Source organism: Choloepus didactylus, chromosome 6, assembly GCF_015220235.1.
Source record: "Choloepus didactylus isolate mChoDid1 chromosome 6, mChoDid1.pri, whole genome shotgun sequence".
NCBI classification, from domain to species: domain Eukaryota; kingdom Metazoa; phylum Chordata; class Mammalia; order Pilosa; family Megalonychidae; genus Choloepus; species Choloepus didactylus.
Genome location: NC_051312.1, coordinates 13442246 through 13455608, shown reverse-complemented (window position 1 = coordinate 13455608; position 13363 = coordinate 13442246). Strand labels below are relative to the sequence as shown.

Genomic DNA, 13363 nt, shown 5'->3' with positions numbered 1-13363 from the left:
GGTTGGGGACATCCTTTCCGAGCAGGTGACCTGAAATGAGAGTGAGCCAAGCAGTTATCTCGGGGAAGAGCATGACCCAGGCAGGAGGGTGCAAAGACCCTGGGGCCACCATTCAGGAAACTTTTTGAGCATCTCTGCCAGCCGGCCTCCATTCTGGGCACTGAGGACATGGCAGTGGACTAGTCTAACCCGCTCCTTAACTTCCTTCTCGCTCTGGGGTGGTTGAGGGAGTTTGGGGAGCTAATGAACAAGCTGGGCTCAAGGCACAGCCCGGCTCAGAGGACCCGAGCTCAGTGTGCGGACGCTGTTGCGGTCACCGTCTTCGTCGTCGTACGTACTTAAGGGCACATGCCAACACACAGGCCTGTCTGTGTCCTCCCTGCAAAGGCTGTGGGTGCCCTCTGGGCTCATTTCCCTGGGTTCTCACCCTCTAAGGGCGGTCAGAGCTGGGAAGTCCTTTGAGACCCCTTCATCTCCCTCCCAGCGTCCAGGCAGGGAAGTTGAGGCCCAGAGCAGGGAAGGGTCCTGGGTAGAGCTGCACGCATGAGTCCTAGACTGGCTCTGAACAAGGCCAGCAACCCTCTCTATCTGCCCACCAGGGCCCAAGCACACCTGCTGGCAGCCCAGTGCCTAGCCATGACTGTCACCTATGCAAACAAAGTGGCTAATGCCCACTTAGGCGCCTTCTCCCGTCTGCTGCTGTGCTGGAAAGGCAGCATCTACAAGCTGTTCTACGGCGAGTTTGTCTTATTCCTGCTCAGCTACTACCTCATCCGCTTCATCTACAGGTGAGGTGGCAGGGCCTGGGCCTGGGAGGGGTGCAGTGTGGCTCGGAGCTCCTAGAGGGGACCTCCCAGTCAGCCAGAGAGCCGAGGCACCAGTGAACTTCAGGCTAAGGGGGCTCCTGGTGGGGACTAGGGTTGGGGGTTGGGGGGAGAGGGCTAGGGAGGAGAGAAGGGGAGTGGGACTGTGGAGGGCGGCTCAACCCAGGCTACAGGGTCTCAGACGCCCAGGCACCCCTTCGTCCAACCCAGGGAGGGGCCCTGGAACCCAGGCCTGGCCTGGCCGGGTCCCACTCAGCAGGCCTGCGTGCCCAAATCCCCGAGGTAGCCCTGGGCAGGCGCACAGGCCAGACCATCCATTTTTTAAAGACCAAACACCCTTAGTTTCAACTTGCTTTTATATAACTGTCCCGTGGATCCTTCATAATGGTCCCTGGTGCCTGGAATGGACAGTTTCTGCAGGGAACTCCCTTCCCCTGGGGGAAGATGACAAACTCCCCCAGTGGTCAGTATAAAGATTCTCCTTAGGAAACCACTGAGGCGGCCTCCTCCAGCCCCCAGGTAGAGGCCCTGGTGGAGCTCAGGGCTGTGTGGGGAGGAACCCTGGGGCTGAGCCAGTAAAAGGGACAGAGAGGTTGTGGGGTGACATAGAGGCAGCCCCATTCCTACGCTGGGCCTGGCTGGACCCCGGAACAGCCTCAGTGGTCTCCTCAGTGTCCACTCACCCCCACCTCCCACCCCCAGGCAGGCCCTCACCAAAGAGCAGCAGCTGCTGTTTGAAAAGCTGACTTTGTATTGTGACAGCTACATACAGCTCATCCCCATTTCCTTCGTGCTGGGTGAGCTCCCCTTTCCCGGGGTCCCCATGGTCTCAACAAGTTCCAGAAAGTCCCTGGGCAGACTGGGGGGAGTGCGGGGGTGAAGGCCAGTGGCTTGTCTATGCCTTTCTGTAATTCAGGGAAATGGGGAAACGGCAGCCAGAAGCACTTAAGTCAGACATTAGGAAGCACCTCCTGCTATTAGCACTCAAGCCCTTCGGAGGGAAGCGCTGACGTTATAGTCCCTGATCCCCGGCGCAGGAGGGGAGAGGGTCTGGGGGAGCTCTGGGATAGACAGGGGGTCTCCCCCGGTGAGGCTTTGACGGCCTCACCCCCGCAGGGATGGGGCTGGCCCGCTCCCCATCACTAGGATGGAGAGGCCGAGGTGTCGCCGGCGCTGGGCTCCGGCCGCAGCCCGGCCCCTCGGCCCCCACCCCTCCCCTCCCCGCCCAGGCTTCTACGTGACGCTGGTCGTGACGCGCTGGTGGAACCAGTACGAGAACCTGCCGTGGCCCGACCGCCTCATGAACCTGGTGTCGTGCTTCGCCGAGGGCAAGGACGAGGAAGGCCGGATGCTGCGGCGCACGCTCACTCGCTACGCCAACCTGGGCAACGTGCCCATCCTGCGCAGCGTCAGCGCCGCCGTCTACAAGCGCTTTCCCAGCACCCAACACCCGGTGCGAGCAGGTGGGCGGGGTCAGGCGGGGCGGGGCGGGGCCAGAGGCCGGGAAGGGCGGGGCGCAGGGGCGGGGCCGATGGGTGGAGCCCGAGGCCCGGCGGCACCAAGGATTGGGTGGGACCCGGGGCCGAATTCAGCTGCGCGGAGAGGGGCCGGGGCCGGGGCCTGGGAAACTGGCGAAGGGCAAGGCTCTACTTCCCCTCCCCGTCCCCACCCCCGGCCCTTCACCTTCCTAATCTCCGTTTTCCAGCCTGGACATCTGTGACCCTCGCCTTTGCCTGACCTGATCCTGGTTAATAAGACAGACAGACCTCTCCCATATCAGTGACTATTTCTTGAAAGAAAAGAGGACGGCAAAGGCGCACCCTACAGACCTGGCTGGAATCCGCCTGGCCACCACTGGGTGACGGGTTCCCCCACCCACTGCCTTCTCTACTCTGGCCCCACAGGCTTTATGACCCCCGAGGAACACAAGTACTTAGAAAACATCAACACGCCACACAACATGTTCTGGGTGCCCTGGGTGTGGTTCGCCAACCTGTCAGTGAAGGCCTGGCTTGAAGGTCGAATCCGAGATTCCGCCCTGCTGCAGACCCTGATGATCGTGAGTCTGCATCTCAGCTGGGGCGGCTGCTGGGTGGGCCGGGCCGGAGCCCAGGTGGAAGGAGCTTTCTTGCAAAGACTCGAGCCCCTGAGGCTCTTCCCGGGTTGCAGGACCTTTGCCAACAGGAGTCCCAGCCTGAAGCTTCCTTCCATCCCCTCCCTCAGCGAGCCCATGAGCTCCTGTTTCCTCTTAGTCAGATGAGGAGGCTGAAGCACAGAGAGGTTGAGGGAGCTGCCCATGACCACACAGTCAGGGCTGGACCAGAGCACCAGACCCCCAGTGACTGGGGCAGAGCTGGGATAACCCCGGGAGAGCAGGTGGTGGCCATACCCTCAACCCCCCCTCCTGCCCCCCAGGAGAGGAACATCCTGCCTTCACAGTGTGGACAGCTATATGCCTATGCCTGGATCAGTATCCCGTTGGTATAGGTCTAGGCCAGTGAAGCTGCCCCTTTGGGAAACTGAGGCCACGAGGGCTCACTTAGAGGTGAGTAAGAGGGGGTCAGGTCTGGACTTGGAAGGAGCTGTCTAGTGCCAAGTTTGAGGGGCCCAGGCATCTGCCTGGTCCAACACAGTGGAAACAGTGTGTTCATCCTTGTTTTACAGAAGGGGATGATGGAGACCCAAAGTCACCTGAGGGAGGAGTTAGAGCAAAGCCCCTGACTCCCAGCCGAGGAAGCTTCCTGATCCCAAAGGGTCCCCACCCAGCCCATTTCTGCCTCTTCCTCTTCTTCCTGCCAGGTCGTGATGGTGGCAGTATACAGCTTCTTCCTGGCCTGCCTGATTGGGCGGCAGTTTCTGGACCCAGCCAAGGGCTACCCCGGCCATGAGCTGGACCTCTATGTGCCTGTCTTCACCTTCCTGCAGTTCTTCTTCTATGCAGGCTGGCTGAAGGTGAGTCTCTCGGGGCATGGCCGGGCTGTGGGCACAGCCAGAGGGGTCAGGCCCAACCCAGAGGATGGCAGTGAGGGAAGCAGGATGCTGAGCCCTGCCCCTGACCACAACCCACTGGAAGGGTCTTAAAAGTCTCCGGTCTGTGCATTCCCCCAGGTTTTCCCATATGGAGAAACTGATACCCAAAGAGGGGAGAACCTGCTTGAGGCCTATGTCTGATTCCAATGCTTCCTCCGAGGGTGAGAACTTAGCAGACCCAAGACACAGTGGGAAAGCTCAGTCAGTCTAAGCATTTGACATCCCTTCCAGAGAATGTTCTTCAAATGCTTGTCTGGAATGAGGGGAACGTGTGCAATCCGAGAGGCAGTGGCAGACCCTGCTGGCAGAGCATCATCTCACCATCCCTGGGAATTTGGCCCTGGCCCCACATTTGTCCCCTCTGCTCAAAACAGAAGTCCTGAGGTTAACTAACTCCTACTTCTTTAGAAGGCAGGTTGACACCACTTTTCCTTACTCAAGACGTAAGATCCTTACTCAGGTCCCATCTCCACTCCAAGTTGCTTCCCAAAATGTCCCTTCCATCCACATCCAGTGTTCTTCCTAACAAGAGTTCTGAATAATACGGTTTTCTCTCCACCCCTTTATCTGTCCTTCCAACCAGCTCCCACCCATCCTGCCTGCCTTCCTTTATTTTTTTGCTGCTGCTGGTGGTGGATCTGTCTCTCTCTCCTGTCCATGTTACACACACACACACACACACACACACACACACACACACACACACACACACACACACACACACACACACACTGCTGCTCCTCTGATCACCCACCCCCTGTTATTTTTGGTTTCTGTGGCTCAAACCAGCTCATACCAATTATCTGTGTGAATTCTCCAGTGGTGCCCCAATGCCCTGTCAGGTGCCCCCTGAATCCTTAGCACATCTCATCACCTCTGTAGGGATTTGTCAGGGTGTTTGAAAAATTGGTGCCCAGGAATCTGCCTGCCTGGACCACCCTTTAATTCAGCACAGACCTCAACACGTATCTCTGTTGTATTGGAAAATAATGAATAAACAAATGTTTGAAGACATGAATGAGTAAATGAAGGAATGAATAGCATTATACAGCTCTGGGAGAGACACAGTGAGGTGACTCACCTGAAGGACACACTCAGGGCAGCGCTGGTTTAGGAGAGTCACAGGGGCTCGGTGTCTAGAGGGGAGGGGAGTGTATGCATGTGGGTGCCCACATCTGTGGGTGGCTGGAGCCCTTACACTGTGCCTTTGATGACAGAAGTCAGCAGGATGTCATGAGGGCACGGAAATGGTAGGAGCCAAGGTTTGAGGGTGGGAAGCAGGGCTTCGAGGAGTCCTGCCTAAGGATTTCCTAAGCCTCACCCAATGCCAAGGTGGCAGAGCAGCTCATCAACCCTTTTGGAGAGGACGATGATGACTTTGAGACCAACTGGATTATCGACAGGTGTTTGCAGGTATGGAGGGCATGAGGGAGGCTCTCCCTCTTCAAACCGGACCCAGCAAGGGGGACCCCACAGTTCTGCAGGGAGTCCTCCCAGCAAATGCCCACTCCAGCCAACCGTCACTCATGACCCTTACTCTAGCTTTGAGGCTGCAGGTAGGCCTCAGTCTCTCCATTTCACAGACAGGAAAACGGGTCCAGAGAGAGGGGAGTGACCTTTCCAAGTCATCAGGCAAGTTTATGGTCCCACCTGGGCTGAGCGTTCTATGGAACTTCTCCTTCTGTCCTGGTGACCAGGTATCGCTGTTGGCTGTGGATGAGATGCACCAGAACCTACCCCCACTGGGGCGGGACTTGTACTGGAATGAGCCAGAACCACAAACCCCCTACACAGCTGCTTCTGCCCAGTCCCGCCGACCCTCCTTCTTCGGCTCCACCTTCAACATCAGGTGGGCAGTGCCAGGGAACCACCAGGGCAGGTGGAAGACCCCTCAAATGTAGGGCCCTGCCTAAGAACTTAGAATAGCACTAAGTGCCTAATAAGTGGTGGGCACTGTGCTAAGCTCTCTATCTTCTTCTTCCCAGTAATACTGGTTTGTCATCTCAGGTTTCAGATGATGAAGTGCAGGATCAGTGAGGTTAAGTGAATTGTCATATAGCCAGCAAGGGCATGTGTGAATGTGAACAGCTAGGTTTGTTTCCACCTCTGTCCTCTTAACCCTTTCCTATACTGCTTAGGGGCTCATCAGCTGGAAGGGCTCTTAGGGAACTTGAGTATAAGCCTCCCTTGCCCTGAGCTGGAAACTGACGACCAGAGAGGGAAGAGACTTGCTCAAAGAGTCAGTGATCAGTGATGCAGTTGGGATTTTAGGGCCAGCTCCTGCCTCTGGTTCTCATAAGTCAGAGTGTTCTGATGGGGGTGGGGGCAGTGTCCCTGGGATGTTCCTGGGGTGCAGGAAGGCAGCAAGCATGTCCCAGCAGGAGGCTGGAGCATCCCAGGTACCTCCTGAGCAGACTGTCCTACAGAGTAAGGGGCCTCGGCTCACCCACCGCAGCCAAACCCACCTCTGCACGCTTCCCTGGGTCCATGAGAATCCCCCTTGAGCTGCAGCTGGACTGTGCTGGCTTGAAAGGCCACCCCGGCCCTCTCTCCCAGGATGACAGACTAGGGAGGGCTTTGGAGAGTGTTTGGCAGGGGTCAGGATCCACCCATCAAGATTTATTCCATAGTATCAAGCACTGTTGTCCTTGCTCTTGTAAGAAACAAATATCCTCTACAAAGAGCCCTACTTGGGGTGAGGATGGTTTGGACAAATGAAGGACAGGTTGCTTAGGCCAGAAACACTTCTGAAGGCCATCTTCAAGCTCTATAGGGCAGTGGAGTGAGGGGGTGGGGGTGGGGTGTTACTTGAGAATAATAATGCATAGACTTTCCCTCCAAGGAGCCCACAGTTTAGCAAGGGAGCTCAAAGCCAAGGCCCCAAAGTACCGAATGCCTGGGAAAGGGACAGGACACAGAACAGAGGTTATCTTTGCTGCCTGGGAGGTGGCCTCCAGCTGGGCCTTGGGAGACGGGGAGAATTTGGGCATGGGCAAGGGCAGGCACACTGGGTAGGTGGGATTTCTCTCACAGAGGAAAGGCCATGGGTTCTCAGGAAGCCAAACTTCCTTCTTTGTGGGTCATGCTCCGTCATAGGGACCACACATCCCTGTCCTTGCCCAGAGGTGCTCTTGGATCTCATCCCAGCCACCATACCTGAGGGCCAGTGGTTCAGTTTGCCGGGAGTGAGGGGTATTAAATGGAAGAAGTGGGTGACAAAGAGGAGGTCCTTCAAGGTCAGGCTAGGGGGTTTGGATGTTACTGTGAGCAGGAGGGAGCCCCAGGGCAGTGAGGTGAGCTGTGTGTGCCTTGAGGGATTAAAGGGAAGTACAGGATAGATCAGAGGAAGAGAGGAAAGGAGTTTTGGGGCATTGTGAGGCCAGAGGGGTGAGGGAGAAGTGAGGTCAGCTGAGTCTTTCCTTCTCTCCAGCATGCAGAAAGAAGAGATGGAGTTTCAGCCAAATCGGGCCAAGAATGAGGAGGAGGTCGAAGGTGTTTCCACTGGCATCCTTGGCCGCTTCCTAGGGTGGCCATCCCATGACCACGCCACCAAGACAAACTCGAAGACCAAACTACTAGCTCCCAAGAAGGAAAGCTTTTCTCACAAGCTGGACTATTATCCAGGCCAGCCCAGGGACCACAGAGGGTCTCTGTCCTTCCAGGATGCCAGGCAGCACCTTGGGGACCAGGAAGACAGCAAAGCCTGGAAGCTGAAGGGGGTGGGCGTCTTTGAGTCCACTCCACTGTACGAGAAGTCAGGCTACCACAGTTCCCCACAGACACCCCTCAAGCACAACCCCATCATCTTCCCATCTGCAGAGTCAGTGTCAAGTCCTTCCAGCCTTACAGACATTGATGTCACCATCAAGGACCAAAGCCCAGACCCTGTGACTCCTGGGGCTACGAGTACTACTGAACTGCTCCCAAAGAAGGGTGAGGACTCAAAGGAGCACCCAGAAGTACATCCCATGAAGAGGAAAACTGTCGAGTTTAAGCTGATGGAAGTGCCAGAGGGGGACGATGGACATCCATCAAATTTGGAACAATCGGCAAACATGCACACTACTCAGAGATCATGGAGATCCTCATGGAGCCTTGGAAAACAGGTCTGTCTCTCATCCAAACAAGGGTCACTGCACTTCCCCTGTGGGTGCTCCCCGCCCCTTTCAATGCCAGAGCATGCTGGTCCAAGGCCCAGCATTAGCTCAGGTCCACACCTGATCCCTTCTGCAGGGGTTCTAGGGAAGCCTTGGGGACTTTTGTCCACCTCACCTGAGAACATATCATCAGGAAGACTACCCCGGGACCAAACGAAAGGAAGCTGGTAGTTAGGCTCAGATGGGCAGTTGTTCTCACTGGGCCCAGCTCACTTCGGAGAAGGGGTGGTTGACAAAATTCTGGGGTACAACCGAGGGTTCCAGGCTGCAACCCAAGAACTCCACCCACTGCTTGTGCTTAACTGGGAGACAAATAAACACCTCCCCATAAACCTTCACAGGAGACTGAAGCACTGCAAGAAATGGCAGGAACAGCCACATTCCCAGAAACTCGCAGATAGTGATCTAAGGGCTTCCAAGGCCCCCTGGGTTATCATCCCCCTCACCATCTGGGGTACCTCAAATGTCCTCTCCAGACCACCGTGGGGGCAGCCCAAAGCTGTCACAAAACAGATGCTTCCCTTTATCCCAGACTATTTCCTGGACACTCTGTAAACTTACACCCAATTAGGGACACCCTACCCCACCCCCAAGCATGGTGTGAGGAAGTTTAACTTCCTATTTCTAGACTTTCACAAGCACTTGCTTTTGTGGTCAGAATACATAGCTACTGTGATTGAAAACTTAAAAAGGCAACAATCTTGCCTTGCCTCTGGGATGAGTGGGGGAATTAGTACAAGTCATCTGTGGTTTGTTTAGGAAAGGATGTTAATGTAACTATTAGAATGGACATCTTTTGCTCTGCAACTTATTGACCCTGTTCACTACTTTTAATACTTAAAATATTTCAAACTTTGCTGAGACTAGCTTCTGCAGCACTATAGTATTGAAATGAAGGTACACTCCACACTCATGTTATCTTTCTCCATTTCTCTAATAGAAATGAAGCACATCCCTGTTTCCCAAAGAGGATCTTCACCTATATGGTCCTTACTTGTGTGTACACCAGGAGGACAACTGATCCGGTCAAGCTGTTCAGCTGTCCACATTGAACAATGTTCCTACGAGAGCATAACATGAATAGCTTAATGGATAATAAGAAAACAGAAAAAAAGTGGTAGTCCCAGAACTACTTAAGTTTCAAATGCTTTCTATACAAACTGTGAGCTAGAATGAACCACTGGAAACAAGTAATTCCAAAACCTAATTCAGAAATTATCAGGAATACTTGGTCCTGTCTAAATTCAACAAACCTACACCTCAGATCTTTCCCAAACTAAGAAATTTAATAAATGTAAATCCTTACAGGAGTTTCATTTTGATTAATATGACTAAAACTAAATTGTGGTGCCTAAAGAACTGCCAAGATGGCCTAGAGATTTCTAGCCAATTCCAAGAGCTCCAAGACAACAGCTGGGTACCAAATCACTTTATTTGAAGGAATGGTACAAGTGAAAGAACTTGGATGTTGGTACAACTTATAGAAAAGGTAAAGGTAAACCCAACATGCATGCAACTGCCATGGTGACCATGGAAGTCACCCTGTGGCTCTGGGGAAGACAGTGTAAGGCTTAGCTCTCATCATCACTGTTTCCCAGAGTGTGCTTGTCAAAGAGATACTCTGCCAAGCCAGAATCCGGGGCCCCCATCTTGCGCAAGTTGGTTACGTAGTCACCCAATTCTTTGATGGACTTTACCTGCTCATTCAGGTAATGGGTCTCAAGGAAGTCACACAACTAGAAAACAGAATGGGGAAGAAAGTTATTGGTAAGCCTTTCTAGTCCCCAAGGCAACCGATTCCTCCATTTACCCCCTAGTTCCCAACACTCACGTGGGGGTCGTTTTTGTCAGTGGCCAGTTTGTGCAGGTCCAGTAGTGACTGATTCACCTTTTTTTCCAAGAGTAATGCACACTCCATTGCATTCAGCCCACTCTCCCAGTCGTCTCGTTCTGGTTTCTGAATGAGATGTGGTTAGGTCAACACATCTGCCACGTCCAGCAATTAGCCCACTCAACCAAACAGCAAGCACCTAGCATCTAAACCACACTTTGGCAACAGTTTCCAATTTAAAATCCTTGCCCGTAACTGTTTGCCTACTTCAGCTTAGATGGTAGACCTAAGACAGGCACAAAAAGGGCAAACTTGAACGTATCCTCATTTAGTGCTTATCTACAAGCAACTGCTGACACCTGAGTACTGCTAGCTAATTACGAAGCCCACAAGATGCCCCCAAGACCATTTGTTCACCATGATATCCTGAAGGAAGATTCGGCCACCGCGTTGGTTTTGCAGCTTCATAAGTTTCTCCGCATGTTCCCTCTCCTCATGAGATTGGTGAAGAAAATATTTGGCAAAGTTCTTCAAAGCCACATCATCACGGTCAAAGTAGTAGGACTGAAAGTATAACATATACATATAGGGATTCCCAAAGGAAGGTGGCTTGAACAGACTAAGTAGTCAAGTCTGGTAGCCACGCCTTCCTTTCCAAAGCACATCAAGGGGAGATAGTTCCTAAAGAGACTGGGGTCAATTGTGTTCCTGAATCGTACCTAACAGTAATTAGCTGTTACCCTAAAACACAAAACTGAAACTCAGTTAAGTTTACTACTTCAGGGAACCTTCAGAATATCCTGGGAATCTGCCTTCAGCACAGAGGATCTTAAAAACTCTATTAGTGCAGAAAATAATTTATTAATGCCAATACCAAATTTGACTGTGATTGTCAGAAGAGATGGTATTGGGGTCTTTACCCTGCAATATCAGTACCTTCCTTACCCTCCCTTCCCAATTCCCCATATTAAAACATGAATTTTAAAGCGGTCATAACCTTGTCAGCTGTACAGCAGATTCCCAGATTTCTAAAATTAACCCACTAGGAAAGGTGCTGGTTGTGGGCAAATGATGTTACCATATTACTGTACAAAGCAAAAGTTAATTTTTCAGTTTTAGACCCTTGCTGTACTCAGGTGTCACAGAAATCCAGGCCTGTTTCCAATTCCAAATGATTGGAATAATTTGCAACCCGGAACAATTTCCAACTATAAGGCAGTTGCGGTCAAGACTCCCACCACGGGGCCTAAAACAAGGATTTTGGAAAACAAGTCCACCCAGCATGACAACTTACTGCATGGCAAATTTCTTGCCTAGTTAACTGTTTAACTCCCTAACTGTACAGTCAAGACATCCAAAGGACAAAGTCTCCGGGTGCAAGGGCGGGTGAGGGCAGAAGGGGAGATTTCCAGAGATACGCTTCCATTGAAGTGGGACTTACAGATAAGCACAGCAGAGGGCTGGAGATGGCTGCTCCGGAGGGGTCCGCCCACGGGAGATAAGCCACTTCGCACCAGCCCCCAAGGTTGCTATTCGATACCATTACCCAGCAGGCCCCGCCATACCCTGGGGGATGGGAGCTGGGGCTCTTCGCCCCCATTAGCCAGAGAAATGGAAGGCCCACACACGTGACTTTTGGGCAGAGGAAGGGACGGGAGCCCCCAAATCCACCTTCTGAACTGTAGGCTTGATCGTACAGGCTGCAAGTCTTGCAACCCCGGAATACCAGGACATCTGGCTCTCCTTAAAAAGAAGTGCGCAGTGGCGGCGCTGGCCCAGGAGGGAGCCCTCCGAGGGTGACCCGGAAGGGACGAAATGTCCAGAATCAGAATTTCTGCGCAATAGAAGTCTGGGGAGATTTGGAGCAGCTTCCATTTTCCCGGAGGGCGCACGAAGGCGGGAAAGCCCGCCTGGTGGCCACTCCCCCGCCCCGCCCCGCAGCCCGCGGACCCCGGGGAGACCGCGCCCGGCGCCCGCTCCCCGCCCTCACCATCGACAGGTAGACGTAAGAGGCGTAGAGCTCCAGGTTGATCTGGCGGTTGATGGCGGCCTCTGAGTCCTGGTTGTAGTTCTGGCGCACCTGCGATGGGCCCGTGGTCGTCATGGTGGCGGCTGAGGAGAGGAGGCGGCGGCGGCTGCGCGGCGCTGGAACGGTGGCGGAGGGCTGCTCGGAGTGGCGGGCCGACGGAGGGCGAGCGCCGGGTTCCGTTCAAGCACTGTTGAAGCAGGAAACCCCGACGACTCTCCGCGAAGACGTCTGGCGCTAACGGCCGCTCCGCCGGCTTCTTATAGCGGGAGCCGGCGTCAGGCCCGCCCCGGCCAATCAGCACCGCCCTGCCGCCGTTATGGGACCCGCCCCTTCCGGTGGGCGCGCGCGCCCCGTCCCGCCCCGCTGTTTCGGGGGAGGGGCGGCCCCTGTGGGAGCGGGGGTCGTGGGGGGAGGCACCCAGCTTTCCCCCTCGGCCCTCATGGTGGGCTTGGAGGGGTGAAACGTCCACCACGGAGCCCTGACTCCAGTGGCCCCCGGGGCCGCAGAACCAGCGGGAAACGGTCCCCGAGTGGTTGGGGCGATTCTCAGGTCCCAAACGGGCACCCCGAGGCTCTTGGGCAAGGGCAGGCTGTTAAAAAATCAGGGCAGCGTAGAAGCAGTTACCTCACATCTCGAGGCATTTGCCTGGTTACGCAAGATGGGATAATGGAAGGTGGAAACGGGGGCCTTCGTTGGCCGAGTGAGTCAGAGGCTGGGTTGGGAAACGGCTCACTTGCTCTTCCCCAAAGACTAGGAAGGAGCAAGATTGCGGAGGAGTGGGGCCCACCGCCGGTTTCAGATCCGCGCTCGCCCTTGCTCCTCCAGGCTATCCTGTCCGCCTTTTGTTGAAAGCAAATATGGCTCCTTGTGCAGTTTAATAAGAAAGGCTGGGATGGGCGTTGTTCGTTGTTTCCCTAGAGACTGAGACGGCCTTCCGTGACAGTCCTGGGGGTAAGCCGCCTGACCTGAGAAAATCGCTGGTGGCGCTTAAAACTCAGAAATAGAGCTCAGCTTTAAAAAGAAAGGAGAAGCGACTTACAGCGACTTGGACTGGCCTCTCAGCCTTCCCATTCACAGGGGCACGGCCGAGGAGGCCCTGCAAGGCTTTTCCTTGGAGAGAAGCTGATACGGCTGAATGGTGGGGTGACAGGTTCAGGGGACCCTGAAGGGGCAGGGCCACGTGTGTGGCTCGCAGTTGTGAAGCAGAGTGGGCGTGAATTCCTGGCTCCTGGCTCCTACCCCCTCGCCTGCTGCTTTTGAGGTCCGCTGTTCTCAGCCAGTTCCTTCTATGTGTGTGGAGACGTAGCCAGATCCTTTTCAAGATACAAATTTGCAACTGGAAGCTGGGCTTGCAAGCTTTAAAAAAAAAAAAAAGGAACTCCATTAAAATATTAAAACAAGTTTGCTGATGGAGTTATGGAGATTTCTCTTTCTTAGGTCTTTACTGTATTCATTTCAAAATGAATATAGACTAGTTTCAGGAAACATTTTT

The 13363-nt window shown here is 54.1% G+C and overlaps 2 protein-coding genes across 2 annotated transcripts; one reads left to right on the top strand and one right to left on the bottom strand.

Annotated features, from left to right (window-relative positions):
• The first annotated feature begins 636 nt into the window (after nucleotides 1-636).
• BEST1 (bestrophin 1) lies at nucleotides 637-9365 on the top strand. The gene is given in 9 exon segments (XM_037839164.1): nucleotides 637-788; nucleotides 1527-1621; nucleotides 2054-2287; nucleotides 2729-2883; nucleotides 3240-3310; nucleotides 3617-3776; nucleotides 5552-5703; nucleotides 7285-7920; nucleotides 7922-9365. Coding segments are annotated over 9 exon segments (1809 nt in total). The 3' UTR covers nucleotides 8076-9365.
• A 60-nt stretch (nucleotides 9366-9425) lies between these two features.
• Nucleotides 9426-12115, bottom strand: FTH1 (ferritin heavy chain 1). Its single transcript, XM_037839162.1, has 4 exons — nucleotides 11833-12115; nucleotides 10260-10406; nucleotides 9843-9968; nucleotides 9426-9747 (listed from the first exon to the last, which is right to left on the bottom strand). The coding sequence occupies exons 1-4, from the start codon at nucleotides 11944-11946 to the stop codon at nucleotides 9583-9585; spliced, it is 552 nt and encodes a 183-aa protein (XP_037695090.1). The 5' UTR covers nucleotides 11947-12115; the 3' UTR covers nucleotides 9426-9582.
• Nucleotides 12116-13363: the final 1248 nt, after the last annotated feature.

Bases quoted from the DNA above. Each gene is read 5' to 3' on its own strand.
- FTH1 (XM_037839162.1), bottom strand. From the start codon at position 11,946: ATGACGACCACGGGCCCATCGCAGGTGCGCCAGAACTACAACCAGGAC. The intron at 9,969-10,259 runs GTGAACAAATGG...CATCTCATTCAG, and splicing joins TCTTCCTTCAGGATATCATG to AAACCAGAACGAGACGACTG. The intron at 9,748-9,842 runs GTGAGTGTTGGG...TCTGTTTTCTAG, and splicing joins CTGACAAAAACGACCCCCAC to TTGTGTGACTTCCTTGAGAC.